The sequence below is a fragment of the Hyla sarda genome, chromosome 9 (assembly GCF_029499605.1).
Source record: "Hyla sarda isolate aHylSar1 chromosome 9, aHylSar1.hap1, whole genome shotgun sequence".
In the NCBI taxonomy this organism is placed as follows: Eukaryota; Metazoa; Chordata; class Amphibia; order Anura; family Hylidae; genus Hyla; species Hyla sarda.
Window position 1 is genome coordinate 131,322,998 of NC_079197.1, and position 27,927 is coordinate 131,350,924.

The following is a 27,927-nucleotide window of genomic DNA, read 5'->3' on the forward strand; positions in this document are numbered from 1 at the left end:
ACCCACAGTGATGGTGGATTGAATTCCCCATAGCAGCTATGTGTGCCACCTACAGAAAGTGGTGTAGGATCTGTATGTATTTTACTCTGACAGTAGCTGCCATGATGGTTTGAGAGTTGAGCAAATCTGTATTTCGATTCGCCAAACCGGAATCTAGTGACTCTGGACGATTTTATTTTAGACTTCACTAGGTAATTGGAATACTGAGAAAGCAGAACAACAAGATTAAATAAATTGATGACTGATTAATAGAATTGTGTTTTATTGCCTCTTTCTTAAAGATGCGAAGGCCTGGAAACATTTTAAAAACAGAGGTGATCTGTCCCCTGTTCGTATGCTCGTGGATGAGTTTTAGATCGTGGGGAGTCCGACCACTGGGACTCCCTGCAATTTCCTGTATGGGGCCCCGACTCTCTCTGGGAACGGGGTGTGTCTCATGAAGCAGCGGCCAAGTTTTTAGGCATGCTACTTCTCCTTAAAGGGGTTATCCACCATAAGGTAATTTTAGTACGTACCTGCCAGACAGTAATGGACATGCTTAGGAAGGATCTGCTCTTGTCTTGGGGCTAAATGGCTATGTTGTGAGATTACCATAACACTGTGGCTAGCTTTTTGTGAACTGGTATTTCCTGTTTGCGTTTTCTTCTTTTGCCTACAAATCCCACAATTCCATTTTCCTCCCTCCCACACATCAGCCATCCCACCCATTGAAACATAAATGAGCTGCATCCATTCAAAAGACCTGTGGTTTTCAATCAGGGTGCCTACAGCTGTTGCATTAGTTGCAGATTGATCTCTCTCCCACCAAGCGATCTCTCCACCCATTGAAGCAGACGGGCTCCCTGTCATCAGCTGACTAGGGAGTCAGGTCTCTGCCACATTGCAACCTGGGAAAGATCTGAGACAAAAGTAATTTTGTATGATGTTAAAAATAAATATTGGGGTGAAAATCACATAACAATTGTGAGAAAACTGTCACACACAGGTACAGACACTATATTAGGAACTACACTAACTTTACAGCCCCTGTAGCATAGTCAAATAAAATAAAAAAATTCCTGGAATACCTCTTTAAATGTTTGCTCCCTCCTCATCACAGATAGTATTTGTCTGTTTCCTAGTAAATAGTTTTTTCTTTTCCTCCTCTCAATAAAATGGTAAGACCAACAATGAATTGATTTTTAATCCGTAAATCCATTCTGAATTGTTTGTCCTTTTCTATGGCTTTGAAATTTCCAGAAAGTTTTACCTATTACTGTACATTTACTAAACTTTATTTGCTGTAGTATAGTTTCTGTATTTTGCTGCGTCTATTTAGTTTGCTTTGATTCCTGCAAGACAAATCTGGACAGCCGAATACTATGCAGGTCTGGTGAGTTTTCAGATTGCATTGGCGTGTAAGCATGCAGCTTTTTTTAAATAGGATATTGTTAGATTAGTAATGTTAGTAAAATGGGTAGGAGTGGACATCCTATTGAGGGGCAAATGGAAGAACAAAAACTAAAAGTGCAAACCCTGTACCGTTCGGAGAACAGTTCTGCCTACTAGGTTTCTCTATTTTGTCTTAGGCTTTATTCACACCCGAATAGTAATTTCCAGCTTTCTATGTGAAAGCAAAAATAAAAAAATAAATGCTGGATAACTGGATTTCTGAAAAGAAAAAAAAACAATGCTGGATAAATGGATTTCTGGTCTGATAACTGCACTTGAGAGAAAAATATATATATTTTTTTTTGTATTAATGACATTTTCAAGTCACAGTGAACTTACTAGGCTACTAACCTACATCTCTCTAAAATAGTTAAATCCAAGGATACGATTGACATTGTTCAGTCTAAATTTTTGGTTATTCATTTAATATTTATTTTATTGCTATCCGCTAAAGGAATCAAACGGACTGTTTGACTGTCTACATAATTTGTCAGCCCTTTACATTTACACTTGAAATATTGCCATGTGGCTATTTTGCTTTCTATTATCCACAAAATTTTAGACCTTTATCTCATATAAACCAGCAATTGTTGACAAAGTGTACCTGTCAACAAAAACTTTTTATATAATGTGATAATACCATTATATGTATATTTGTAATATACATTCGTTGAAAAATGTGTATATTTTTGGGTGAAAAAGTGCTATTCCTTCAGCCATTGTCGGTCTCTATTAGGAGTCCAAATACAGGAAGTGAGTGCCGGACAAGCAGGGCTCTTTGCAGGCTCCTGACTTTTCAATCATTCTCGTGTGAGCTGGAAGCATATCACAGAGCCTCAGTGTACAGAGCTCTGCTTGTCCTCAGTGTACAGAGACCTGCTTATCAACCCACACTTCCTGTATTTGGACTCTTCATAGAGATACAGACAATAGCTGCAGGGACAAATATATTTCTCAGATTGTCCACTCACGACAGCGTCACGTGAGATTGCCCCCTACCTTCATAGGAACAGGAAGCACAAGAGAGGTTAAAAGGCCCCTCCCTCTGTACTCCCTTAAATATTTCCTGTTCCTATGGAGCAGTGGTGCTGAAAGATCTGTACATTTTTTCCTGTGGGCTGTGTATGGTGGAGTCCAGGCGGGGGGAGTCAGTCGCCTTGGGCCTCGCTCTCCTCTTCCCCGCACTGGGTCATGGCCTGCTGTAGAGGCGCCTCTCTGGTCCCACTTTTGGTCCCCTGCGGTGCTCCTGGAGTTTATGCAGGGGACCTGGTTCTTTTGGCTGGCCTCTGGTGCTCCGGCTCCCCTGGCTGCTTCCGGCGTACGAACGATGCACACGTGCGCCCTTGAGTATTGGCTGGAGCCCGGAAGGTAAATGGGAGGCGGGCTCCAGTTTTCGAATTTCTGGGGATATAAGGAAGCCCCAGGTCTATCCACATCCTCTGGACACCATGGATAGTTCGCTCGCTGCCCGCTCTGCATCTCTGGAGTGCACAGGACCCAGCAACCCAGTGAGTAGCTGACCCATTGCGGGTACACTTACTTCTCTCTCTTTTGGGGGGCGGGGGAGTATTGTTTATAATTCCCTGTTCTTATGAGTTTCCTTCTCTCCTTTCAGGGAGACAAGGAGGCCCCAAAGAAAACTAAGGATAAAGATTCCAAAGTTAAACCTTAAAAATGTGGGGTTTGTGCTACTATATTGCATGAAGGATATATTAAGCCCCTATGTAAAGCATGTATGGATAAGTTAATTGAGCAGGAATCTCCGTCTTTTTTTGGAGGAGCTTTGTTCTATTATTAAATCTGAAGTTCAAACTTCTGTTCCTGCGGCTCTGCTAAAAGCTCAGTTAGTTGATCCATCTCCACCGGTTGATCCTTTCCATATCTCGGATCTTCCTTCTTTTTCGGATCCTCCTCCGTTAAAAAGACGAAAAACCACTGTCTTAGTTAAATCCGATTCTGAGGTTGACATTGTTTCGTTGGGTTCTAATTCTCAAGAAGTAGGTGAAGTAATTGAAACTTGTACACAGAGGAGTGATAAGAGGTATTATTTCTCCTCTGAGGACACTGAAATTTTAGTTAATGCTGTCTGAAATGCAATCAACATTCCTAAAACTTCTGAACCTACCTCTATTCAAGACCGCATGTTTGCGAGTTTGAAACCTAAAAAACAGGTGTTCACTGTTCATGACAACATTAAGGATTTGATTCTTGAAGAATGGAAAGAACCTGAGAAAAGGCTGTTACTTTCCAATGAATTTGGTTCTAGATTTCCATTTAATAAAGAAGATACGAAGTTATGGAACAAAATTCCGAAAATTGATCAAGTATCTAAAGAAGACATCCTTACCTTTTGAGGATAGCTCTTAACACAAAGACCCTTTTGACCGTAAGATGGACTGTTCTGTTAAAAAAAATTATGGGACTCTTCCTCTGACCAGATTAAACCCAATATTGCAGCTACTGCTGTAGCAAGATCTTTGTTCATCTGGCTTGAACAACTGGAAAATCCTCTTTCCAGCTCAACATCTAGAGAAGAGATTTTAGCATCAGTTCCCATGTTAAAACTAGCTACAGCATTCTTAGTTGACGCCTCAAGTCGGTCAGAATGTCCTCAAAATTGTCTGTTCTGTGCAATTCATTCAGACGAGCCTTATGGCTTAAATGTTGGCAGGGGGACTCTACCTCAAAGAGTAAACTTTGTGTTATTCCTTTCCAGGGTAACTCTGTATATGGCCCAGTTTTAGATAACATTCTGGAACAAGCTGCGAAAAAGTCTACCAAACAAAATTAGTTTTCATTCCTTTCTCAAAAACAAACTGTATAAAGGAAAAGGAAAAACAGGTAGATGGAGTTACCCAAAGGGAGGTAAAAGTAGAGAATTTTTGCTCAACCCTCCCTCAAACATTGCTTCTAAAAAACAATGACGGTCTTCAGGTGGGGGGAAGACTCACTCAATTTTGTCGCCAGTGGGCGAAAATCTCAAAAAATCTTTTTATTCTGAGCTCTCTGGAGTTCGGCTTCAGAGTCAAGTTTGCCTTCCCTCCTCCTCAAAGATATCGCATTACAGATCTAGGATCAGAAAATGCAAGCATGAGGCTCAGCTTCGGTATAAAAGTTATCTTATCCCTTGGGGGCTGTCATTCCAGTTCCTCTGCAAGAACAAGGCCTAGGTCATTATTCCAACTTATTCCTATTCCCAAAGCCCAATGGTTCCTTCAAAACCATTATACATTTGAAGGGTTTGAACCAATGCATTACATACAAAAGGTTCAAAATGGAAACTATGAAATCTGTTATTCCATTAATCCAAAAAGATGCCTGAATGGCGAGTATCAATTTTAAAAGACTTACTTCCATATTCCAATCTACGAGCCTCACCAAAAATACCTTCGGTTTGCAGTCCTGTTAAACAAGAAAGTTCATCATTTTCAATTCAAAGCTCTACCCTTTGGAATATCCTCGGCTCCAAGGATATTCACAAAAGTCATGGTAGAGGTTGTAGCCTTCCTAAGACTAGAAGGGATCACCATTATTCCCTACCTAGACGTTCTTTTGATCACTGCAAATTTTCATCACCTGCTGTCTCTGCTGTATGTCCAGCGGACAGTGTCATGCCTGCAAGACCTAGGCTGGATAGTACATTTTCAGAAATCAGATCTCTCTCCATCAAGAATTAAGAGATTCCTAGGCATGATCCTGAATTCAGAGGTACAAAAAACCTTTCTTTCAGGAGAAAAAATATCATCCATTCAGGAGAAGATGAAAAAGGTGTTGAGAAGCAAATCTGTCACCTTAAGGGAAGCCATGTCCCTACTGGGGTCCATGACTTCCTGCATTCCAGCTGTACCCTGGTGCCAGATCCAGGTCTCTTCAGTCACAAATACTGAAGGCCTGGGATCACTCTGTGATCTCTGGAAAAAAAGATGAGGATTCTTCTTTTTGTAAAGAAATCCCTAAAGTGGTGGCTAAAGAAGGAAAATCTTCTGGTAGGGTTGCCATGGATCCCTCTTCCATCTACAGTGGGGATCAAAAGTTTTTGCACCCCAGGTAAAAATTTGTATTGATGTGCATAAAGAAGCCAAGGAAAGATGGAAAAATCTCCAAAAGGCATCAAATTACAGATTAGACATTCTTATAATATATCAACAAAAGTTAGATTTTATTTCCAACATTTACACTTTCAAAATAACAGAAAACAAAAAAATGGTGTCTGCAAAAGTTTGGGCACCCTGCAGAATTTATAGCATGCACTGCCCCCTTTACAAAGCTGAGACCTGCCAGTGTCATGGATTGTTCTCAATCATCATCTAGGAAGACCAGGTGATGTCAATCTCAAAGGTTTTAAATGCCCAGACTCATCTGACCTTGCCCCAACAATCAGCACCATGGGTTCTTCTAAGCAGTTGTCTAGAAACCTGAAACTGAAAACAGTTGACGCTCACCAAGCTGGAGAAGGCTATAAGAAGATAGCAAAACGTTTACAGATGTCAATATCCTCTGTTCGGACTGTAATTAAGAAATGGCAGTCATCAGGAACTGTGGAAGTTAAAGCAAGATCTGGAAGATCAAGAAAATATCAGACAGAACAGCTCGCAGGATTGTGAGAAAAATAATTCAAAACCCACGTTTGACTGCACAATCCCTCCAGAAAGATCTGGCAGACACTGGAGTTGTGGTACACTATTCCACTATAAAGAGATACTTGTACAAATATGGTGGAAGAGTCATCAGAAGAAAACCTCTTCTACATCCTCACCACAAAAATCAGCCTTTGAACTTTGCGAATGAACATATAGACAAGCCTGATGCATTTTGGAAACAAGTTCTGTGGACCGATGAGGTTAAAATATAACTTTTTGGCCGGAATGAGCAAAGGTACGTTTGGAGAAGGGGACCAGAATTTAATGAAAAGAACCTCTGTCCAACTGTTAAGCATGGGGGTGGATCAATTATGCTTTGGGGATGTATTGCAGCCGGTGGCACAGGGAACATCTTACGAGTAGAAGAAAAAATGGATTCAATATAATTTTAGCAAATTTTGGATGCTAACTTGATGCCATCTGTGAAAAAGCTGAAGTTAAAGAGAGGATGGTTTCTACAAATACACCTCGCAATCCACGGGGGATTACATCAAGAGGCGTAAACTGAAGGTTTTGCCATGGCCTTCACAATCTCCTGACCTCAAAATAATTGAAAATCTGTGGATAGACCTTAAAAGAGCAGTGTGTGACAGACAGCCCAGAAATCTCAAAGAACTGGAAGTCTTTTGTAAGGAAGAATGGGCAAAGATACCTCAAACAAGAATTGAAAGACTCTTGGCTGGCTACAAAAAGCGTTTACAAGCTGTGATGCTTGCCAAAGGGGGCAGTACAAGATATTAACTCTGCAGGGTGCCCAAACTTTTGCAGACGCCATTTTTTTGTTTTCTGTTATTTTGAAAGTGTAAATGATGGAAACAAAATCTAACTTTTGTTGACATATAAAAATGTCTAATCTGTAATTTGATGCCTTTTGGAGATTTTTCCATCTTTCTTTGGTTTCTTTGTGCACATTAATACAAATTTTTACCTGGGGTGCCCAAACTTTTGATCCCCACTGTATTTCTATAAAAACAGATGCCAGTCTATGGAGCTGGTGAGCTGTAGTGGAAGATCTTCATCTGCAGGATTCATGGTCCCAAGAAACTCGAACCTGTTCCTCGAATTATCAAGAACTAAAAGCGATATTCAAAGCTTTAAAAGCTTCAAAAGATCAAGTGGGGGGCCTTCATGTGATAGTCTACTCGGACAACACTACAGCAGTGGCCTTCATCAATCACCAGGGCGAAACAAGACACACAGCCCTGAAGATTCTAGCAGAGAGGATTTTTCTTTGGGCAGACCAAAATGTGTTATCCCTTTCCGCAGTACACCTAAAAGGGGGGGGACATTCCATCTGCCGATTTTTTTTTTTTTTTTCTGGATGCAGGGGAATGGTCCCTGAATGCTCAGGTCTTTCTCTCTCTGACTCAATCTTGGGGTCTTACGGAAATAGACCTCTTTGCGTCCCTGAAGAATCGCAAAGTTCATGGTTTCTTCTCTCTCAATCCCAGAGAGAACCAAGAAGCGGTGGATGCTCTTCAACAGATATGGTCGTTCAATCTAGCTTATTCTTTTCCACCAGTTCCTCTAATCACGAGAGCTCTCCTGAAGGTGAGACTAGGAAGAGGAAAATGTATCTTCATAGCTCCCATGTGGCCGAAGAAAAGCTGGTTCAGCCTTCTAAAAGAACTTGCCATGGCAAAACCCATCCTTCTTCCTCAGAGAGACTATCTTTTGTACCAGGGCCCTCTATTTCACAAAAATCTAAACAATCTCCAGCTGGCAGCCTGGCTATTGAGAGGGTTATGTTAGAGCAAAAGGGTCTAGAAGGATTCTACTTGCACCATTTATCTTAAACAATGGAACAAGTTTATGTCCTGATGCGGCTCCTGATGTGGCTCCTCTCCGCCAGATCTGCTTAACCCTGATATTCCCAAAATATTAGATTTCCTGCAGGATGGTTTTGATCTAGGTTTATCTCTGAGTACACTAAAGGTCCATGCGGTAGCCCTTGGCTGTTTTTTTTTTAATGTCAGCATTGCTGAACACAAATGGGTCAAAAGGTTTTTTTCAGCAATTTCCAGAATAAGACCAAAAATTTCGAATCTTTCTTCCCCTTGGGACTTAAAGGTTTTATCATCCTTAACTAAAGAACCTTCTGAGCCTTTGTCAGAATCAACTATCAGGTTCCTTACCTGGAAAACTGTTTTTCTTGTGACAATAACATCTGTCAGAAGAGTAAGTGAAATCCAAGCTTTGTCTACAGATTATCCTTACCTTATTGTACTCGAAGATAAGATTCTTTTTAAACATAATCCTGCTTTTCTCCCAAAAGTTGTATCCAATTTTCATAGGTCCCAAGACATTCTTCCTTCTTTCTGCGCCAGTCCCAATAATAGTGAGGAAGAATTCCATAAGCTGGATGTCAGGAGAGCGGTCTTACACTATCTAGAGACCACTAGAACCTGGAGAAAAGACGCTAACCTCTTTGTTCAGTATAAAGGACCAAACAGAGGGAAGAAAGCATCGAAAAACTCAATCTCGAGATGGATTAAGTCAGCAATCGGTCATTCCTATGCTTCTGCGGGACAAGAAGTTCCCGGTAGGAATCAAAGAGCTCATTCCACGAGGGCTGTTTCAGTCTCCTGGGCCGAGAGAGCTTCAGCCTCTCTAGAACAGATATGCAGAGCGGCAACTTGGTCTTCTCCACACACACTTTCTTCAAGCATTATAAGCTTTACGTAGCCTCTTCTCAGGACCTTGGTTTCGGCCGGAAGGTGCTGCAGGCTGTGGTCCCTCCCTAAATCTACACTTATCTGGTATGTCTCATGTGGTGCTGTCGTGAGTGGACGATCTGAAAAGTGGGAATAATGACTTGCTGATAATTCTGTTTTCATGAGTCAATCACAACAGCACCTATTTATTCTCACCCTTATTATTTATATGTACATGTATATTAACATCTGCTCTTAGTAATTTATAAACACTGAGGGAGTATAGAGGGAGGGGCCTTTTAACCTCTCTTGTGCTTCCTGTTCCTATGCAGATAGGGGGCAATCTCATGTGGTGCTGTCGTGATAGACTCATGAAAACTGAATTATCAGTAAATCAGAATTCCCACTTTTTTACCACTGTATATTACAATTATACATATAATGATATTATCTACATTATATAAAAAGTTTTTGTTGATGACAGGTACACTTTAAACCTAGCAGGGCTCATGATTTATGTGCTTCAGGCCTTTCCTGATGCCTTTTTTGGTATAGATTAGACTAGGCATTGTGCACTGTAGCCTAGTTAGGCTAGGATCACATCTGCCTTGTCATCTGCTTTGAACACATTCAATCATGAACATGTATTAATCTGTACTGAGGGCTCTTGCGGATTATGGGTTGCCCCTGACTATAATCCAAGATACACCTGAGATCTGGGACAGTGTACTTAGGTTACTTCTTTACTTGTACTGGCCTTAAAGGGGTATTCCACAAAAAATGTTTTTACTATGCTACAGGGGCTGCAAAGTTAGTATAGTTCATAATGTAGTGTCTGTATCTGTTACGGTTTTCTCACAATTCTTATGTGATTTTCACCCCAATATTTTTTTTTTTAACAGCATACAAAATGACTGTTGTCTCAGATTTTTCCCAGGTTGTAATGCGGCCGAGACCTGACTCACTAGTCGGCTGATGACGGGGAGCCTGTCTGCTTCAATGGGTGGAGCGATCGCTTGGTGGGAGAGAGATCAATCTGCAACAGCTGTAGGCACCCTGATTGAAAACCACAGGTCTTCTGAATGGAGGCAGCTCATACATGTTTCAATGGGGGGGGGGGGGGGTGGCGGCTGATGTGTGGGAGGGAGGAAAATGGAATTATGGGATTTGTAGTCAAAAAAAGAAAACTCCAAGCAGGAAATACCAGTTCACAAAAAGCTAGCCACAGTTTTATGGTAATCTCACAACATAGCCATTTAGCCCCAAGACAAGCGCAGATCCTTCCTAAGCATGTCCATTACTGTCTGGCAGGTACGTACTAAAATCACCTTATGGTGGATAACCCCTTTAAAGGGGTACTCTGCTGCTCAGCGTTTGGAACAAACTGTTCCGAATGCTGGAGCCAGAAGCTTGTGAGGTCACAGCCTCGCCCCCTCATGACGTCACGCACCGCCCCCTCAATGCAAGTCTATGGGAAGGAGCGTGACAGCTGAGCAGTGGAGTACCCCTTTAAAAGGATTTGCATATAGAGTCACTTAACCCCTTTATGACAACACGAACATTTTCAGCAGTCTGTGCATGCTGGCAGTTGTAGTTTTGCAACAGCTGGAAGCGCTCTGATTGGGAAAAACTGGACTATACACGAGTACCAAGGAGGTTAATGGGGTAAAACCTTGGCTTGCATATTGGCATATATGAGATTGAGATAATGAAGAGCATTCTGCTTGACTGTTAGCTATTTTTGGGTTTTCTCTTATGAACGTTATGAAACCAATGCATCATTTGTGTCTTGGTTCAAAAATAAGTGGCTCTTATGTGAACTATGAGTCCACTTTAAAGGTCCATTTGTTTTCACTAGTTTTATGTGAAGTGGTATACTGTGGGTTCTTCAAGGCTCTTCATGACAGTCATTCTCTAGAGCTTCCACATCTTATAATAAAACCAAGCATCACAGGTCAGTAAAGAAAATACCAGACAGATTTGCCAGCAGCCTTCTAAATCAAGCTCATAAAATGAGGAGTTACTTTATAGCTTGTGAGGTCTTTCCAAGTCACTTTATTTCTAGGGGATTTCTTTATTGCAGTGTCACTTGTTGAGATGTATTTTATCAAGTCTTCACATACCACGCATTTACCCTGACATCAGAGCCGACACAGCGCCATTCGTCATATACATTTGTCAGTCTGAGATTGTTGAGTTTGTGTCTTAAGTGAATGTAAATGAGTTAATCGCCTCTCGTAGTATTACATTTCGCCAATGTTTTCTTGTGCTTACTAAATTTTTGTAAAGATATGATAAAATATAGTAGTGTCTGTTTAGATTACTAAATACTGTTCAGAGTATTGGGGCTAGCTCCGTGACCTATTCAGTGTTTGCTGTGCAGGGAGGGAGAAGAGGTGAGCTGTGACCAATTATGTATTAGTAGGGTGATCCTGTGCTATGTGACTCCAATTGTATAATCGGAGTGTTAGACTAGGTTTACATTTTGTTTTTAAAGTTGGGCTGTTATGCATGTGGCTATACCAAATGTGGGGGTGATTTTTATTAGGAGACGAGCTTTTGTATAATAAAAAAAAAAAAGCTATTTTTTATTTTACACTGCCAGAGTGAATCATTGGAGGATGATCTGCCTGCAGAAGCAAGGTAGGCGGACCTCCTGCCAATTTAACCCATTGTACCCCTATAATCTTACTTTTGGGGGTCCAATGAGCATGCCGAACCCACCTGCACCATTTGGTAAGCCTTTAAATGTCATGATCAGCATTGATCATGGCATCTAATGGGTTTATAGTGGACATCAGCATGATCGTTGATGTCTGCCATCAGCAGTGGAAACCCGGTTTTTAAAGCAAACAAAGCTATGGAGCTAGCTTTACTTCAATTCACTTAAAATGTGCCACTTTAGGCTGCAGATGTCTTGCTGCACACATGCATTTGTCAGCCGACTTAAGTCAGAGATTTGTACATAAAACAAACAAAAAATGATAATGCTTTTCAATGCACCACCGCAACAAATGAATAACTTGCTTCAAAGTAAAGTTCTGTGATTCAGTTGACTTCTGCATCTGTCGAATAAAAGAATAAATAAATGTGTATTGTGAAAAAACAAATGATAAAATAGTGCAGTTCTTACTAAATAGTCAGTCCTGGCCCTGGAATGACAGATTACATAATTGCACCTCTAATTTGCCCTTGTTTAGCTTGGGTGAACGGAGTCCAGAATTGAAAAGAGGATTGCCATCTGCTTTACAGCACTGACCTATTTTGCAGTGCTATAGGAATCCTTTACTGAATCTGGCGATTTGGGCACTTTTACACAGGCCAATGGATACAAGATAAGGAATGCTGATTGACACTTGTGTGCTTAGCCTTTACAGGCTAGATCAGTCGTGCAACCAGTTAACCCCTAGAGGATGCAGCGAGTAAATGTACACCATGCACCCGCTTGCAGTCTGTGAAGCTCGCTTCATAGCTGGTTTTTGCCAGGACCCATGGCTAATGCCAAATAATACTGATCAGTGTGATGTCTTCATTAAGCCTTTAGGGTCCTGATCTGCTTAAAGGAGGGGGCGGCAGTCACTTACCTACATTCGTTCCGTCTGATCGGTGTTCCAATACTGCTGGCAGCCTGTAGCAATTTGGCACAGATAACACCGATCAATGCTGTGCTATGGATGTTAAATGTATCCAATCGAAAAATGCGGGCTAAAAAATTATGAAAGAAAGGTAAAAATAAAAAATAATAAGTTAATAGGTGTGAAAAAAAAACTTCACCAATAAGTTTAAATCGCCCCCCCCCTTCATTTTTTCAAATAAAATAATGTAAACAGAAATAAATATGTGATGTTGCTGCATGTGTAATTGTCCAAATTGTTAAAATAGGTTATTTACACGGTCAGTGGTATGAGCGTAAAAATAAATTTTTGGCCACTTCATACCCGAAAAAAAAATCTATAAAAAGTGATCAAATAATTTTACATTAAAACAATAATGGTAAGGATGAAAACTACAGATCACTGTGCAAAATATTCTCTCATACGGCCCTGTATATGGAAAAATTTTATAGGGGTCAGAAAATTTTAAGCATACTGATTTTTGTACAATTTTATTTTTTTTTTTTTTTTTTTTATGTAGTAAAACAAAACGGTTATAAATTGGATTTAATCATATAAATTGGATTTAATCATATGGTCCGACATAATAACGATAATGTGTCATTTTTACTGCAGTGCAGTGAGTAGAAGCAGAAGCTCCCAAAAAATGATTGTCATTGTCATTGCAATTTACAATTGGTGGTGAAAAAAAAACAAGCCTTCATATGGGTCTGTAGGTGAAAATTTGGAAGCAATTTGGCAATTGGAAGGCAATGAGAAAAAAAAAGTGTCAAAATGAGAAATCCTGGCATCCTGATGGAGTTAGTTATCGCTGTTAGTTGCACATTCCCTATTTACACAGGAATATGTGAGGTTGACAAGAATAATTTAAATGGTCACACAAAAAATTCACTTCAGGAATATGCATTACAATTGATATGATTACAAGTGATATGATATGATACGTTTCGGGTTGGGAGAGCCGGGGCCTGGTTCTAGACATCACAGCGGTTCCAGATCTCGGGCTCCGTGCATTCATTCAAGCATCTCCTATCCTGTTGTTTTTTCTTTTGTTAATGTCTTACACAGAAAAATCCCCAGGGATCAAAAGATGACCCAAAGTTAAATTAGTATAATACACAGAAAAGAACTTACGTTTATGGGTCAAAAGGTACTTTTACTGATACAAAAATTGTCATGAAAAGCACAAATTATTTAAAAGCAAGTAAAATGGATATGGAGGTCCAAGAAATGTCAAGGAGGACAAGAGCTAAAGGTGGTGGCTAGGAAATAACATGCAGCATGAATACAGGAAATCCAATTATGATCCCCATAGTGTCACCAGGTACATGCCAAATATTAAGTACAAAGTGTATCAACAATGGTAAATGCAAGAGAATAGCATACCACGCCACATGCCAAACCCAACATTCTGCTATTGCTTCATCTAGGATGTGGTCATGATCAGAACTATCCTTGACATTTCTCTTGGACCTCCATATCCATTTAAATTTTAATACATTTTGTGTTTTTCATTACCATTTTTATATCAATAAAGTACCTTTTGACTTGTAAACGTATGTGCTTTTCTGTGTATTTTGTTAGTCTGCCCCTAGATTATACATTTGTTTGTTTATTTTTGGGGACCCTTCTGACAAGAGTAGCAGGCTTTTTTCAATTCCTTTTAAGTCTAGGGTCATTGGTGGCATGTGCGCATCATGGTAAACACCGGAAAGTCTTCAGTTTGTTGTTACAAATGCCTGATGTTCAGATGCCCAATGAAACCGCGCAAGCACCGTGAAACGCTTTGCATTCTTTTATCCAATAAACCACCTTATCCTACCTGACGTGCTTGTTCCTGGTCAGCGCCGTTGAACCCCACTCCTTCCTTGGAAATCTTCACCTGTTATTGTTTGTTTGGTTGGGGAGGCTGCAGACCGGGCTTATTGCTCATTCACGCTGACCATTGTTGTGTGTGAGTCCACACAACCTCCTATGGTAAGAGTTCCTAGTTACATTGGTGGATCACCTATAGGCGGTTTTACCTATGGAGCGCTCTTCCCTTTTTGTTTGTTTGCTGTTGACTAGCTAGAACAGACTTGTTTTGATGCTTGGTGTATGCCTGTGTTTACATTCTTGTGTTCCTCCTCTTTTCAGCTACTGTGGAATGTTACAATCCCAGAACAAATGAATGGAGCTATGTCGCAAAAATGAGTGAGCCGCATTATGGCCATGCTGGGACTGTTTTCGGTGGACTCATGTACATTTCAGGTAATTCAGCAACAACGTGCTTGCTTTTTATTTTTTTTATTTTTACAGCAGACCTATTACCCCAAGTTAAAGGGGAAGATTTAGCAAACCCGGTTCAGAGTAAAAGTGACAGTTGCCCATAGCAACCAATCAGATTGCTGCTTTTTTTTCTCAGAGGCCTTTTTTAACAATTAAACAAGCGATTTGATTGGTTACTATAGGCAGCTGCTCCACTTTTACTCAACACAGGTTTTGATAAATCTTTCCCAAGCCTTTCTCATTGGCTAGTATATATTTGCTTGTTGAGCAATTGAATAAGAAAAAAGAAAATCGGAATTACAAAAAAAAGTGTTTTGATCCAATTGCAGTCTAGTTGTCACTTATTGGTAGCCACTGCATTTGATTTCTTAGTGATCTCCAATACACTTTTTTTTTTTTTTACAGTGGCTACTTAAGGAGCTTTATTGCACTGCAGATGCTGTTTGACAACAGTCCTGCACTGGGTGTATACTGCAACATGTAACAGGTGCACTTGTGTCTAATGACACTTGAGCTCCTTCTCATGTCAGATTCCCCCCCCCCCCCCCCCCCCCCCACAAAAAAAAAAAAAAAAATTCTGACCATGTACATGTAATTTTTTTTCTTCTGTTATTGTTATAAATATATATATATATATATATATATATATATATATATATATATATATATAATATATATATATCTATCTCTTTTCATTAACTTAGTGTTAGAAATCCTCCCTGGGAAGGTGGTGTGTTCCTCCTTTGTAGTTGTGGCAGGTAATTGGTTTATCTGCTCATGCAGCCTTGTCCATGAGGCATCTCTTGTCCATGACTCATGGACAAGCCTGATGCTGCTGGTGGACTGGTTAGTTCCCCAGTTGGAATGGGGACCCTTGTGGTGGGATATTCAGGGACTGTTTTCTTTATTAAATGTTCAAAATTTTGTAAACCACTATATAACAAAAGGTCTTTAACGTATGTATACGCCCTGCATCTTGAGTCCTTAAGGACGTAGGGCATACAGGTATGCCCGTGGGAATTCCGGTCCCCACCGCTAGCCCAGGCACATCGCCCAGGGGGGTCAAAGACACCCCCGGTTCCCCTGAAGGGATACGAGTGAGGTGGAAGGGGTTAAAGTTTGGTTCCCCCTGTTCTGCCCACCCACGGTAATCCAGGCAGAACGAGGGAACTGTCCTGTGACCGGCGGTGGAGGTCCCTTACCGGCGTTCGGCGGCGGGCGGCGAGGACATGTGGCTCCCTGGTACAGACTACAGAAGCTGGTGAGTAGGTATCAACATCTCAAGGGCTACAGTTTGGAGAACACTATATAGTGGTCTCTAAACTGTAGCCTTCCAGATGTTCTAAAACTAAAACTCCCAGCATGCCCAGACAGCCATTTAGGCATGTTGGGATTTGTAGTTATGCAAGATTTGGAGGGGTACAGTTTGGAGATCAATGTGCCGTGGTCTCTGAACTGTGACCCTCTAGATCTTTCAAAACTACAACTCCCAGCATGCCCACACAGCAGCTTCCGGTCCGGGCATCCTGGGATTTGTAGTTTTGCAACATCTGGAGGGCCACAGTTTGGAGAACACTGTGCGGTGGTTTCTAATCCGTGGCCCTCTAAATCTTGCAAAACTACAACTCCCAGCATGCACGAACAGCAAACGGCTGTCTCAGCATGCTGGGAGTTGTAGTTGCGTGCCTCCAGCTGTTGTATAACTACATCTCCCAGCGTGCCCAACGGCGATCACTACATGCTGGGAGTTATAGTTTTGCAACAGCTGGAGGCACACTGGTTGGAAAATTCTTAGTCAGGTAACAGAATCTAACTGAAGGATTTTCAACCAGTGTTCCTCCAGCTGTTTAATAAATACAACTCCCAGCATGCACGGTCTGTCAGTGCATCCTGGGAGTTGTAGTTTTGCAACAGCTGGAGGTTCCCCTCCCCCCCATGTGAATGTACAGGGTACATTCACACGAGCGGGTTTACAGGGAGTTTCCTTCATGTTTGAGCTGCGGCAAATTTTCTGCCACAGCGCAAACTCCTAGCGGGAACTCATCGTAAACCCCCGCAAGTGCGAATGTATCCTAAAAACGCTACACTACACTAACGCATAATAAAGGGTAAAACACTACATGCATTTTTCAAGAAGATAAAGTCTTTCTCACAGAAAAGGAATGCAGTAACACATGTTTTGCTATACACATGTTTATTCCCTTTGTGTGTATTGGCACTAAACCAAAAAAGGAGGAAAAAAATCTAATTTGACATAATGTCACGCCAAACTCCAAAAATGGTCTGGACAAAATTATTGGCACCCTTAACTTAATATTTGGTTGCACACCCTTTGGAAAAAATAATTTAAAATCAGTTGCTTTCTATAACAATCAAAAAGCTTCTTACTACTCTCAGCCGGAATGTTGGACCGCTCTTCCTTTGCAAACTGCTCCAAGTCTCTCTAATTGGAAGGGTGCCTTTTCCCAACAGCAATTTTAAGATCTCTCCACAGGTGTTCAATGGGATTTAGATCTGGACTCATTGCTGGCCTCTTGAGAACTCTCCTGCCCTTTGTTGCCATCCATTTCTGGATACTTTTTGACATATGTTTGGGGTCATTGTCCTGCTGGAAGACCCAAGATCTCGGACGCAAACCCAGCTTTTTGACACTGGGCTGTACAGTGCGACCCAAAATCTGTTGTAATCCTCAAATTTCATGATGCCTTGCACACATTCAAGGCACCCAGTGCCAGAGGCATCATTGAACCTCCACCATATTTCACTGTAGGTACTGTATTGAAAATTAAATTAGGCCTACAAAGAAAAGAACAAACAGTAGAATGACGTGCTTTACCAAAAAGCTCTATCTTGGTCTCATCTGTCCACAATACATTTTCCCAGAAGGATTTTGGCTTACTCGAGTTCATTTTGGCAAAATGTAGTCTTGCTTTTTTATGTCTCTCTGTCAGCAGTGGGTCCTCCTGGGTCTCCTGCCATAGCATTTCATTTAAATTTCATCAGTTTGCACTGACACTGATGCTCCATGAGCCTGCAGGACAGCTTGAATATCTTTGGAACTTGTTTGGGGCTGCTTATCCACCATCTGGACTATCCTGCATTGACACCTTTCATCAATTGTTCTCTTCCGTCCACGCCAAGGGAGATTACCTACAGTGCCATGGGTTGCAAACTGTATGATAATGTTGTGCAATGTGGACAAAGGCAAATCTAGATCTCTGGAGATGGAGTTGTAACCTTGAGATTGTTGATATTTTTCCACAATTTTGGTTCTCAAGTCAAGTGTGGCACACACAGACACACAATTCAAAAAGGTAACATCTATCCTTTTTATCTGCTTTCAGGTGTGATTTTTTTTAATTTATATATATATTGCCCACACCTATTACTCGCACGAGGTTTAAAGGGGCATAATATGCTTGAAAGAATCTTATTTTTCCACAATTTTGAAAGTGTCAATTTTTTCCAGCACCTTTTTGGAGTTTGGTGTGACATTAGGTGAAATTTGCTTTTTTTCTCCCCTCCCCTTTCTGCTTTAGTTCCAATACACACAAAGGGAATAAACGTGTATAGCAAAACATGTTACTGCAATCCTTTTCTGTGAAAAAATACTTTTCATTTTCTTGAAAAATGTTGGGTGCCAACATTTTCAGCCATGACTGTCTAAACCCCCTTACACTGCCCCCCCCCCCAAAATGGAGCCTCCAGCTGTTGCAAAACAACAACTCCCAGCATTTCCGGACAACTACTGACTATCCAGGTATGCTGGGAGTTTAGCAACAGCTGGAGGCACCCTGTTTGGGAATTACTGGCGTAGAATTCCCCTATGCATTCCCTAATTTAGTCCTCAAATGCGCATGGTGCTCTCTAACTTCAGAGCCATGTCGTATTTCAAGGAAACAGTTTAGGGACACATATGGGGTATTTCTGTACTCGGGAGCATTTGCGTTACAAATTTTGGAGGGCTTTTTCTCCTTTTACCCCTTATGAAAAGGAAGTTGGGGGCTACACCAGCCTATTAGTGTAAAAAATAAAAAAAAAAAAAAAAAAAATAATTACACGAACATGCTGGTGTTGCCCCATACTTTTTATTTTCACAAGAGGTAAAAGGAAAAAAAGACCTCCAAAATTTGTAACACAATTTCTCCTGAGTACGGAAATACCCCATATGTGGGCGTAAAATGCTCTGCAGGCGCACAACAAGGCTCAGGAGTGAGAGTGCACTATGTACATTTGAGGCCTAAATTGGTGATTTTCACAGGGGTGGCTGATTTTACAGCGGTTCTGACATAAACGCAAAAAAATAATTACCCACATGTGACCCCATTTTGGAAACTACACCCCTCATGGAACGTAACAAGGGGTATAGTGAGCCTTAACACCCCACAGGTGTTTAATGAATTTTCCTTAACTTTGGATGGGAAAATTTAAAAAAAAAAATTTTATTGCCTAAAATGCTGGTGTTACCCAAAATTTTTCATTTTCACAAGGGAAAATAGGAAATTGACTTCAATGAGCAGGAAAATACAAAGAAAAATATGGCATGTGTTAACATATCCTTAAACAACTAATCAAGGAGAGGAAGCACTCCAGTATTCGATTTGGATGCTTCTTATATATACATCATCTTTGTGTGTTAATGTTCTGTGACCTTCTCAGAATATTGGACCCACATCACTTCGATTGATGTGAGCTTAGCTGGTCCTGGTGCTGCGCATGCGCAGTCTCCTCCTACTCTATATGCACTTAAGACATTCGGAGACTAGCTAGTGACTGGTTCACACTCCTGTTTGCAACCTATACTATTTATAAAACATCGCTGGACCATTGTATCAATAAAGCACTTTTATGCCTTTTGTCTCAGCCCCACTCCTCGTGGTCTGTAAGCTCTCACGAGCAGGGCCCTCACTCCTCCTGTATGGATATTTAGTGCATAATATTGTAATGTCTGATACTTGTCCTTATTTGTACTGCAAAATTAGGGTTTGCAAGTGTTTAGAATTAGGGCTAGAGGTGACTGCGCTCTACCCCTGAACCCGAACTCTAAACCCGAACTCTAAACCCGAACTCTAAACCCTATACATAAAACCACTAATCATAAAGTGTAACCTTAAAGGGGTACTACCGTTGCAAACTTTTTTTTTTTTTTTATCAACTGGTGCCAGAAAGTTAGAGATTTGTAAATTACTTCTATTTAAAAATCTTAATCCTTCCATTACTTTTTAGGGGCTATATACTACAGAGGAAATGCTTATCTTTTTAGATTTCTCTGATGTCATGACCACAGTGCTCTCTGCTGTCTATTTTAGGAACTGTCCAGAGCAGCATATGTTTGCTATCAGGATTTTCTCCTGTTTGGGACAGTTCTTAAAATGGACAGCAGAGGTCAGTAGAGAGCACTGTGGTCATGACATCAGAGAAATCTAAAAAGATAAGCATTTCCTCTGTAGTATGTAGCCCCTAAAAAGTACTGGAAGGATTAAGATTTTTTAATAGAAGTAATTTACAAATCTGTTTAACTTTCTGGCACAAGTTGATTTAAAATAAATAAATAAATAAATAAGTTTTCCACGGTAATACCCCTTTAAATCCTAACTCTATACACTACCATCCCTAATTGTAGGCAGGACCTGTGGGATAATGGATGAACCCCGTTGAGGGCAATGACTCTCTAATAAGGGCACTTCTTTGCTTGCTTCTTTAATTCTGCATGTATAATTCCTTATGGCTAAATATTAACATATCCTCTGCATAGGTTTGACCAGTGTCATTTTTTATTATGGTCAGCAATAATTAAGTTGCTATTGATTTTCTTGAAATAAGATTGAACTATCCTGTAAAATTTTTATACCTTTAAATTAAATTTAAAAAAAATAAATAAAAAAGGCTGTGCTCGCCAAGGATCAGTGTTTGCTTTGGAAAAAGCATTGGTTTATGTCAAGGGACCATGAATGCATTTAGGGAAATAGATGAAAGAAATATTGGAGGAGTTGCTCTTTGGAAAGTTAATCTCGCCTTGACTGCTTCTACTGCCTGTATAATATCTCTCCTAAGGATACGGAGAACAAGCACCCAGCGTAAGCCACCTGGAGCTTGGTATTAATGGTCCCATTTTTCCTTTTCATATTCAAAAGCTTCAGCATTGTGGAACAATTATCAGAATCTGTTGATATTGCAGCCGCAGCATTAAGATATTTATCTTTAAATCCAGAGAGGAACAATGCATATTACTTTGACAGAAGTCTATTATTCACGCTCGACCTCAGGGTAAAGCCTTCAGCGCAAAGTAATAAATTAGATTAAATCCAAAGAGCGGTCTATTTCCCGAAACAATCTGACGCGTTGCTTTACTACTTCGATATACGTTATCCAAAGCCTGTGTAAGTGGTCCTTATTTATGTCCCGCTGAGAGGCTCATCACAGGAAGAATATTCATTTCACAATGAAGTCAATAGACCACAGCTGCAGCTGTACTGCTCTCTACACTGGCCTCATTGCAGCGAGATGGCTGCCCTTCCTGTGATCAGTGTTCCCTTCCTGAATGCACGTGAACAGAATTTATCTTATGTATTTAGTACACGCTGCATATTCTCATGTTAATTGTTCCATCGCTGGAAAACAGACACATACTGAATGACTTCCTTTATGCAGCGATACACTTGCTGAAAGCAGGATAACTTTCCTTTTGTTTGGAGTTTTCTTCTCCTTGCTTTTTTTTTCACCATATTCATTTCATTAATATGCTCCCCCTCATCCCTTCCTTCTTTTTTTGACCATTATAAGCTAGATGCAGGTCGGTGACATGAAAGCATTATTTCAAAAATATAACCGTAAACTGGCTAGAAGAGAGCTGGGAATAGATGCTTAACAATGAGATATCGTTACTTAGATGCTGAGCTGACAAACTTTGTCAAGCTTCAGTGGAGGATGTAAGAAATGCGTTGTTAAGTGCACATTAAATGCTTGTGCACACAATTATGTGAAAAGCAATTTATTCATGTAACAAGATTTATTTTTTTCCTACTACTTTTGAATTTTTTATGCATAAAATATGAGCATGATACTTGTTATATTGTTAAATGAATGCATCGAATGAACAGTTTTTTCCTGTGGTAAAAAACACTAGATCTAATCTGTTTAGAATGTTGAATGCCTTGCTCTTTTAATGGTATTTTGATCTTGATATACAGTAAATTCAAACGCATCTAGAGCAGTGGTTTTCAAAGACCTAATGTAGGTTAAAATGTTGCACCAAACGTATTTTTTTTGTTTTACTAGTGGATGTTGATGGACAAACTTAGGGTCTATTCACATGTCTGAATTTCCGCATGCCGAAATCCGCACAGGTTCTGCCTAAAATTAAAGCCCAATAGACATCTATGGGATTCCAGACTCCCGTTCACACATCTGAATTTACGCATGCAGATTCTGTACCAATTCCGCACACGCAAGAAACCACCCTAATGAATTCAGAAGCAGAATTGGTGTGGATGTGCGGAAATTCTACCTTGTGAATAGACCCTTACAGGGAATGTATATTCTGAACAGAATGCAGTAAAATCCTTATCTCCAGCCAGAATGTTATCATTACTTCTTTAACTCACCATGACGTACGGTCATTAAAAGGTGCTCCAAGAAAGTACATGAATACTACATTTCCCAGCAGCCATTCCAGCTCCTCACAGCTCCCTCTCTGAGAGCAACCTCCACTCTCTTCTCTGAGCAGAGAGATATTGTCTGAGGCTGTACCATGTCTCAGCTCTCAGCACTAAGGGAAAAATGACTCATCAGTGCAGGGCAGAAACCATGTTGTCTTTGTCTCTCAGGAGGGTGGGGGCTAGTCTCAGAGAGGGATTTGAACAGTGACTCAGTGGATGGCGTATTTTCCTTACTCCCTGCGTATAAGTAACAACTGAAAGAGGGTAAAATGCTCTATATAATTAATGAAAGATATTTAGACAGTTAAATAGGTTGATGAGAGGGAAAGGATGGGTTTAGTTTTCCGGAGTACACCTTTAAGTAGGTATGGAATAGGCTTGGGAGCCATGCTCTCTCCATACCTGGAGCCTGTCAGTTGCTTTCAGCAGCTTAGTCACTGCCAATAGCCATCAATGGATCTGACAGCAGTCAGCTTTTAGAGTTTGTGTCATTGGTGATTCAGGGGGTTCTGTCCTCCTGGCAGCCTGAGACCTGTACGAAACCTTTGTGGCTGATTCAACTGATCTGTGAGTACAGCCTGCGATAGTTTTTTTAAAGAAACCTACACTTCAGCAGCTTAGGGGAGATACTCTAATGCAAACTGTTCCTCTAACGTCACCAAATGAGCTTCCAAACATGAGTTATCCTATTAGCCTATCCAGAGTTACATCTGGAGTAGTTACCTATCGGTGGCATTAGAGGCTAGAGCTAATTCTGGTAAGTCTCAATATATCAGTTGGCCTGCTTCAATCACTTCCACAGATATATGTTCCATGCTTAGTTTATACACCACAGCTTTCAGAATGTAAATCGACAAAACATCTTGTATGTATTCTGAAGCAGCTTGGGGTTGTTGAATAATACGAGGTCACAACTAGGAATAAACCAGTAGAAATTCCTTGTGAAAGAATGGTAAGAAAGCAGAATATGTTGACAAAATTACAAAAAGTAAACCTATTGATTTTTTTTGGCAGGAGGAATTACGCATGACACCTTCCAGAAGGAACTGATGTGTTTTGATCCGGATACTGACAAATGGACTCAGAAAGCTCCCATGACTACAGTACGAGGTCTTCACTGCATGTGCACTGTCGGAGACAAACTTTATGTCATTGGTGGAAACCATTTCAGAGGAACTAGCGACTATGATGACGTCCTGAGTTGTGAATATTACTCTCCATCTTTGGACCAGTGGACTCCAATTGCCGCGATGCTACGGGGACAAAGTGACGTTGGGGTAGCGGTTTTTGAAAATAAAATTTATGTGGTTGGTGGATACTCTTGGAACAATAGATGTATGGTAGAAATTGTCCAGAAATATGACCCTGAAAAAGACGAATGGCACAAAGTTTTTGATCTACCAGAATCCCTTGGGGGTATCAGAGCTTGTACTCTTACAGTTTTTCCACCAGATGACAACAATTGTTCACCATCTCGGGAATCTCCTCTCTCAGCACCTTGAAGACAGATATTGTAATATCTTTGCACTGCATCAAGATGGATTTTTTTTTCTCCATTTCCTTGAGATAGTATCAGATACGTGTGGCCAACGGGATTTGGCAAAACCTCTTCTGTAAAGAATTTTGTAATATTAATTTGGCATTGATTATTTAAAAAGAATATCAAACCGTTAATTTAAAATGGCCAAATGTTTAAAATCAGATGGTTCGACTAGGTACGTATGCTATGCTGGCTATGGGATTTAGAGATGGTGGAGGTGGACTTTAGCAGTCCTGTCCATTCAGATCTTCCTGGTGTTTACATAGCCCTCTCATATATTTAAAGCTGACTTAAATGGTTCTGTCTAAAAGTACCCTTTTGAATATTTATTTGAGCACTTTCCCAAGTATCCTTTTAAAGGGCCAGTAGTCTTGTCATAGATGAGGTTGATATACATCAATTTAGAGTTATTCTGCCATCTTGGTGCCATCTGAAGCATAGTTATAAGGGGAGTCTGGTCTATCATAAAGTGCCGCTACAATTTCTATTAAGAAAGCAAAATTCATTTTGTGGCCTGTGATATCAGAAACCTGAATGAAGCTTAAATGGGAGATGCAAAATGCATCATGCAAAATAAATACTTGGCATTTAAAGACAACAGTAAAAACTAAATTAGATAAGTAGTAATCCTGATTACCAAGGCTGATAATGCTTTGCTAAAACATATTCATTTTATTGCTTTGGGTTTTCACAAATAGCTTTTAGCACAGCCATTGCATTTTACCAGCAGCGGGTAACTCTGCACACAGATATCACTCAACTTTTTGCCCTACCCTTGAAGCATGATCCCAACTCTTTGCCCTACCCTTGAAGCATGACCAAAACTCTTAGACTGGACTAAGCCAGAAGTGGATCCAAATAAAGAAATGTAGGTATGTCTATTACATTTCTCATTCTTTTATGGTCCATTCCTAGATCTGCTTAAAAGAGAGAATTTCATTATGAGTGCTTATATTTATCCAGTGTAAGAGATGAAAAATAGGGCTGTAATATATGTCTTAACCTGTCTAAGAAATAGGAGCTTGTGACCTGTGAGGGGTCAATAGGCTTGGTTATAGCTGAGCTTTTTGCTGAACCCATGGTGGTCATGGTGCACAAAGTTAAAGGGGTTGTCAGGATTAGAAAAGCAGAGCTGATTTCCTCAAAAACAGCACCACTCCTGTCCTCAGGTTGTGTATAATATTGCAGCTCAGTCCAATTAAGGTGAATAAAGCGAAGCTGTAATACCACACACAACCGGAGAACAGTTGTGGTGCTGTTTTGGGGAGAAATCAGCTATGTTATTCTATTCCTGAATAACCCCTTTTAAAGCGAAACTCTGATCACGCTTTGGCGGTAGATAACTGTTTAAATCCCCCAGCAACTTTGCGATCAGTATGTGGATTTACCTGAAATCCCATGCCTGTCCATTGGACTTCCAACAGATCCGTATACTGATTGATGTATTGGGCTGTAGTGTTTCTGACAGATTTTGGGTCTATTCACATATACAGTATTCTGCGCAGATTTGATACGCATGATTTCAAGCGGTGTTCAGTTATTTAGTTTACATTGAAATCTGCAACAGAACATCCTGCGCATCAAATCTGCGCAGAATACTGTATATATGAATAGACCTTTAAACAGATATTTTGCCCCCAGAGCATGATAGGAGTCATTCTTTAAATGGAAAAAATTAGTTTTCACCCATCATTCCTGATAATTTTGGCATCTGGTGTCAGAGAATATGTGAATTATGTTCTGTGAACACCACATTTGTTACAGTAATTTAGTATCTCTATCATGCAATGAAGCTGCATTAAACCAATTGTACTTGTTAGCTGTTCAGATTCCTGGATTCTTGGCACATACGGTATGTGATCACTTACTGTTGAGTAGAGTCCATCATATTTCACAGCTATCGGTTTATTGCAGCCTCGCTGAAGGCATTCTTGAAGTAGCATGAGAATAGGTGTGGGATGACTCACGGCTACAATGGAACCTTTTCATATTGGGATTGATTAACCTTGCTGTATTACAAACCTTATTTGAGTATTGTCCAATGTATATTTTACGTAAGACATCAGATTCCTTCTCTTCCCTTTTCCCCATACTCTTGAATAGCACTTCTACTTAGCTAAGTAACAATATACAGTAGAGTGAAACTATCTATGCATACCCAAGCAGATGTATCCTCCCACAGTTCTATAAGGACTGTAAGGCTTTCCAGTTCCCGCTGCCATTTAAAAAAAAAGTAAAACAATCATAAATAACAGAATTTTAAAAGGATTGAAGAGAACGAACTGATGGTTTATAGTGAATGTATATTTACTGTTGGTTTTTGTGATTCCTTGTGAAAATCCTCTAAAAGCTGCCAAATTACAAGGAAATTCAAACTAATGGGTGACAGTCACACTGTGCAGATGCTGGGGGGGGGACTGGGAGAGAACACCCCTATGGGTCATGTGCTCTAAAGAAGTCATCACACAAGACATCTATCACCTATGCACCTTATCTTCTTAAGCAGAAAGTTCCTTCTAACCTTAAAGGGATCAACTGCTTTAATTATAGTTGTGGAATTCCAAGTAGTGACCAATATAGAATTCTAGAGCAAATAATTATTTTTTATTCTGTTGAGGAGCCGTATAGTATGGACCAGAGGTTACTTTGATGATGGCATTTATCTAGCCTTGTTTTATAACTAATATTTAGTCATTTAGGCTTTTTCCCTCTTCTGTTGGCAAATGCTAACAAAATGGTTTGAATACTTGGATCTACTACTGGCTCTTTAAATGGTACCTTCACTTTGGGATGTGCTAGACGGAATATACCACAGAACAGCCCTTTCCTTTAATGTAGGGTGATGGAGTATTTTCAATGGCTGCAAGTAATTTTGTGTTCCTTTACAGCCACCCTCAGATCTACTAGATCACCATTTATGGCAGTCTATAATATACAGCTGGGATGGAGTAGATCATAGACCGATGTGAGACAGCCTTAGACTGCTGAAGGGTTTTCTGTGAATGTTAAATCCCCAGAGCTGTTCTGCTTTATTTATGGAAGCTTTCTTATAAAATGGCTTGTACCACTCTTCTCTATTGTTTGTGGCTAGTATTGCAGCTTGTCTACATTCAAGTGAATAAGGCTAAACTGCAATCCCAGACACCACCTATAGATAAAAGTGATGCTGTTTGTAGGGAAAAAAAAGCATATTTTATTTCTGTTTCTAACACCTTAAAGGCAATAGGCATTTTCAAATACTTTTTTATTACATGTAAGTTAACTATTAAATCGGATTTACAATTAGTTTTAATTTAAAAAAATTGATTCTGCAGTTTGCATATAATACAATGCAAACGGCTCAGTTCTGTGTTTATTGCATCAAGCAGCTCAGCCTGCAGCCTTTCTATCTCTCTTCCTCTTGAATGCTAATCTTTTATTTTATAAAGATTTATGTATGTTTTTTTTTTGTATATATTAGTATTCAGGAGTGAAGAGAGGAACTACAGGCTGAGCTGTCAGGGAGGCAGCTTTCTGAGCGCAGAATAGTATCTAGCAGCTTGCATTGTAGTATTAGACATAAAAAACAAAGGGACATTTTTATTCTAAAACCAATTGTAAATCAGTTTTATTTGCAGTGTAATAAAAATTTGTTAAAGATATCCATAGCCCTTAAAGTTTTAGGAAAATGAAGTGTTGAAGTGTTGTAAGTACCACCAAAAGTGGAAGCACGTCTTCCTTTTCTGGTCTTATTTTAAAGCATTGGAAACGGCTACGATTGTCTTTCATTATAAAATAAAATGATTTGTAAGACATCTGGACACGTTTTTTCTAGGTACTGATATAAGACTTGTCAGTTATTCATGCATTTTATGTTTTAGCTGCATTATCCAGGAACAAGAATCAATCCCTATTAGGGGAATGCTTCCAAAGCCTGTGCTGAAATAAGAGCGCTAAGGGCTTGATACAATAAGGTACAAATTAATTTATGTGACCAAGAGGTTATACCTCGATTATTCCTCCTCTGCCCTCACATCTGAATACGTTGCATAATAATTTCTAAATTGTATGGTCTCTGAGGTTATTTAGCACAAGATGCAGCTAAGACGGGAGCTGCATTTCCTTATCCAATTGACTCATGTT

General features: G+C 40.1%; 1 protein-coding gene across 6 annotated transcripts in view; it reads left to right on the plus strand.

The window, feature by feature from the left end:
• Positions 1-27,597, plus strand: part of KLHL13 (kelch like family member 13) — an 85,261-nt gene extending 57,664 nt beyond the window's left edge. For all 6 annotated transcript variants that reach the window (XM_056541098.1, XM_056541096.1, XM_056541097.1 and 3 more), the window contains 2 exons: positions 14,476-14,589; positions 23,280-27,597. In XM_056541098.1, coding sequence (XP_056397073.1) covers positions 14,476-14,589; positions 23,280-23,767 — 602 coding nt within the window. In that variant the 3' untranslated portion in view covers positions 23,768-27,597. The remainder of the gene's footprint in view (positions 1-14,475; positions 14,590-23,279) is intronic.
• Positions 27,598-27,927: the final 330 nt, after the last annotated feature.